The sequence below is a fragment of the Pinus tabuliformis genome, chromosome 3_1 (genome assembly GCF_031772625.1).
Source record: "Pinus tabuliformis cultivar Carrire ecotype Pingquan chromosome 3_1, CPIR1, whole genome shotgun sequence".
Taxonomy (NCBI): Eukaryota; Viridiplantae; Streptophyta; class Pinopsida; order Pinales; family Pinaceae; genus Pinus; species Pinus tabuliformis.
In genome coordinates this window covers 617,836,374-617,838,963 of record NC_142301.1, presented here as the reverse complement: position 1 = coordinate 617,838,963, position 2,590 = coordinate 617,836,374, and the positions used below count along the sequence as shown (strand labels likewise).

At 40.7% G+C, this 2,590-nt stretch overlaps 1 protein-coding gene across 1 annotated transcript; it reads right to left on the bottom strand.

Moving 5' to 3' along the window:
• Window positions 1-293: 293 nt before the first annotated feature.
• Window positions 294-1,588, bottom strand: LOC149188534 (basic endochitinase C-like). Its single transcript, XM_089411672.1, has 3 exons — window positions 1,205-1,588; window positions 957-1,113; window positions 294-825 (listed from the first exon to the last, which is right to left on the bottom strand). Exons 1-3 carry the CDS (start codon window positions 1,518-1,520, stop codon window positions 414-416), a joined length of 885 nt encoding a protein of 294 aa, XP_089267798.1. The 5' UTR covers window positions 1,521-1,588; the 3' UTR covers window positions 294-413.
• Window positions 1,589-2,590: the final 1,002 nt, after the last annotated feature.

Below are 2,590 nucleotides of genomic sequence, written 5' to 3'. Positions count from 1 at the left end.
GTAAAAACTAAATAGAAATAGAAAAGATCTTATCATTATTCTCAACTATTAAAAAATATTTTATCGTAATTAAATATAAATTAATTACAATGGTATTACTTATGTTATGGTAAATTAAACTTGATAAAGTGATAAAGTTGTCATGTATTCCATGTACTATTTAATTTATGATATAATATTCGAAAGCATATTCATATAATGAAGGTTTCACGTGATTCTTAATCATGTTTAATACCAAATCCCCATCATTCTCAACCTTTAGAAAAGCACGCCACGCAGGTCCAATGCCACAGTTATTTAGTATGGATTTTATTATACTTTATTATGGCAAACAGCATTACATTATTATGGCAAAGCATACAGATGGAGATCGAACTGCTGCTAATCCGAAATCTCAGATTTATGAAAAGTGTTCAAACCACGGTTTTGATAAGACGAGGTTCAGATTGAACCGCAGCGCCGAAAGGCCTCTGGTTGTTGCAATCCAGGTTTGATCCGTAGCTCACCCCAAGAATGTCACTGTATCTTTTGTAGAAGCCGATGCGATCCTGCTGCCTCGAGTCACTGCCTTTCCCGCACTCCAGCCCGCCGTTGATGATGTTGGTAACTGCTCCATATCCCGCCGCTCTCCCAGCGGCGCTGTCGCTGCCGGACGGACTCCATGTCCCGGTCATGACGTCGTGGCAGGAAGGCTTTGGAGACTGGGCAGTCATCCAGAACCACACCGCCGTCTTAAAAGAGACCGTGGCATCGCTAGAAACAATGTCCGGGTTGTTTATGCCGTCGAATCCGATTGCTTTGCCGGCCAGTCCATAGTTGTAGTTCCTGAATATTACAAATCAAATTGAGGACACTGAGCATTAGGCTTAAATTTCATGCAGATATTTCTTTTTGGGTGCGTCTGTGCAGAATATAATTAAAGAAATTAAAACTGAGACGATATAGAAACGACGGACCATGACAATTGAACGGGCCCTCGTCCGTAGTATCTCTTTCCAGATGCACAGGGCCACTGGGAGGTTGGCTTGCAGTACTCGGCGGGAGGATTGCCTTGCTCCTCTTTGAAACAATAACCCCACGCGTACGTGCCGTCTGGGGCCGTCGCCCATCCGCCTGTTTACCATTATTTCTTACGCAATGAGATGTAAATAATCCAAGTAAGAACACAGAGGTAAATCACAAGTAATAGAGATGAAAATATGACCTGTCGTTTCGTGGGAGGTTTGGCCAAAGAAAGCAGCGAGCTCTCTTTTCCGAGTAGCGACATCGCCGGTGGTGCCGAAGGAGGGAAAAGCATTGGCAGCCGCAATGAAGGCAGAGTAGGTGTAGAATCCGCTGGCCTTGCAACCGGCGTCGTTTCTGTGCTTCAATAACTCATTGAAAACGCTTTCAGTGATGATAGATGCAACTCCGTCTGCTTGCCGTCCGCATTGGTCCGCAGATACAAAATACAAATTCATCGTCGCCATTGTAAGCAAGGCGATCGCCATCGCCATCGCGGAGAACTTCATCGATTTCATATTGCAGACACTCGTTTCTATCTCAGCACTGCATTAATTGCAACTTTCGGTTAAATTTTGGAGACCGCAGACCGTCTTTTATAGCCATATTTCCGGTCTCCTTCACGTTCACGTCTCTTGAAGCTAGATGAAATATTCTCCGCTTCAATGTTCACTCGTCTATTCAAGGTACATGAAATATTCTCCACTTCCGTGTTCACTCATCTTGACTCCGACGGCCAAATTATTCAATGAAAGCCCATGTTATATTTTATTTGTGATGATGAGACTGAGACCTTTAATGGATAGAGTTGAAATTAAAATAATTATGGCATGTCCTTAGTTGTCATTAATGAGACCGCCGCCCATACCAAAATGATTCCACGAACACAGATATGCCAAGCGCATGTGGTCCTCAATGTCCACACCCGACATATGGACGACTTTGGTCCCAAAGTCGTAGTCTCACTGTAAACGAAGCCTGGAATTTCAAATTCATCTTTTTTTGTTTTTTTAATCACTAACTAATCTTTACAACTAACTGTAAGAAATAGTTGTTACAACTAATCTTTGTTTAAATCATTTATTAGAACTTAAATCATTTGTTAGAATTTAAATTATTTATTAATGACAGGAAACTTGAAAAAATAAAAGTTAAATTTAAGGTTTTAATTTTTATTTTTTTTTTACTATGTGTGATTTTTAAAGTTTCCAAATTTTTCTTCAACATAAATAAGTTTTTGGTCCGTTGTCTATTTTTGAAAAAAAAATGGGATATTTTTGGTTAAATTTGTCTAAAATTGGGAGATGTCGTGGGATTCCCACCAGAATACAAGTAATGCGAAACAAGCAGGAGACAACAACAAAATATCAGGACCTGTCATCGGGGCGAGATGGCAGGGAGGTAGCAGAGGTAAATGTTTACCATGTGCAACGGAGAAATTGAGATTCATCATTTCGATGAACAAACTGGAGCGATACAGAAGTTACGTGAAAGACCATGTGCTAATATGTAAGTTCATCGGAGTATGGCCGACGGAAAATGACCTCACCAAATGGATTCAACAAAAATGGCAACCTCGAGGTCACAT

Bases quoted from the DNA above. Each gene is read 5' to 3' on its own strand.
- LOC149188534 (XM_089411672.1), bottom strand. From the start codon at position 1,520: ATGAAATCGATGAAGTTCTCCGCGATGGCGATGGCGATCGCCTTGCTT. The intron at 1,114-1,204 runs GTCATATTTTCA...AATGGTAAACAG, and splicing joins AACCTCCCACGAAACGACAG to GCGGATGGGCGACGGCCCCA. The intron at 826-956 runs GTCCGTCGTTTC...TGTAATATTCAG, and splicing joins GGGCCCGTTCAATTGTCATG to GAACTACAACTATGGACTGG.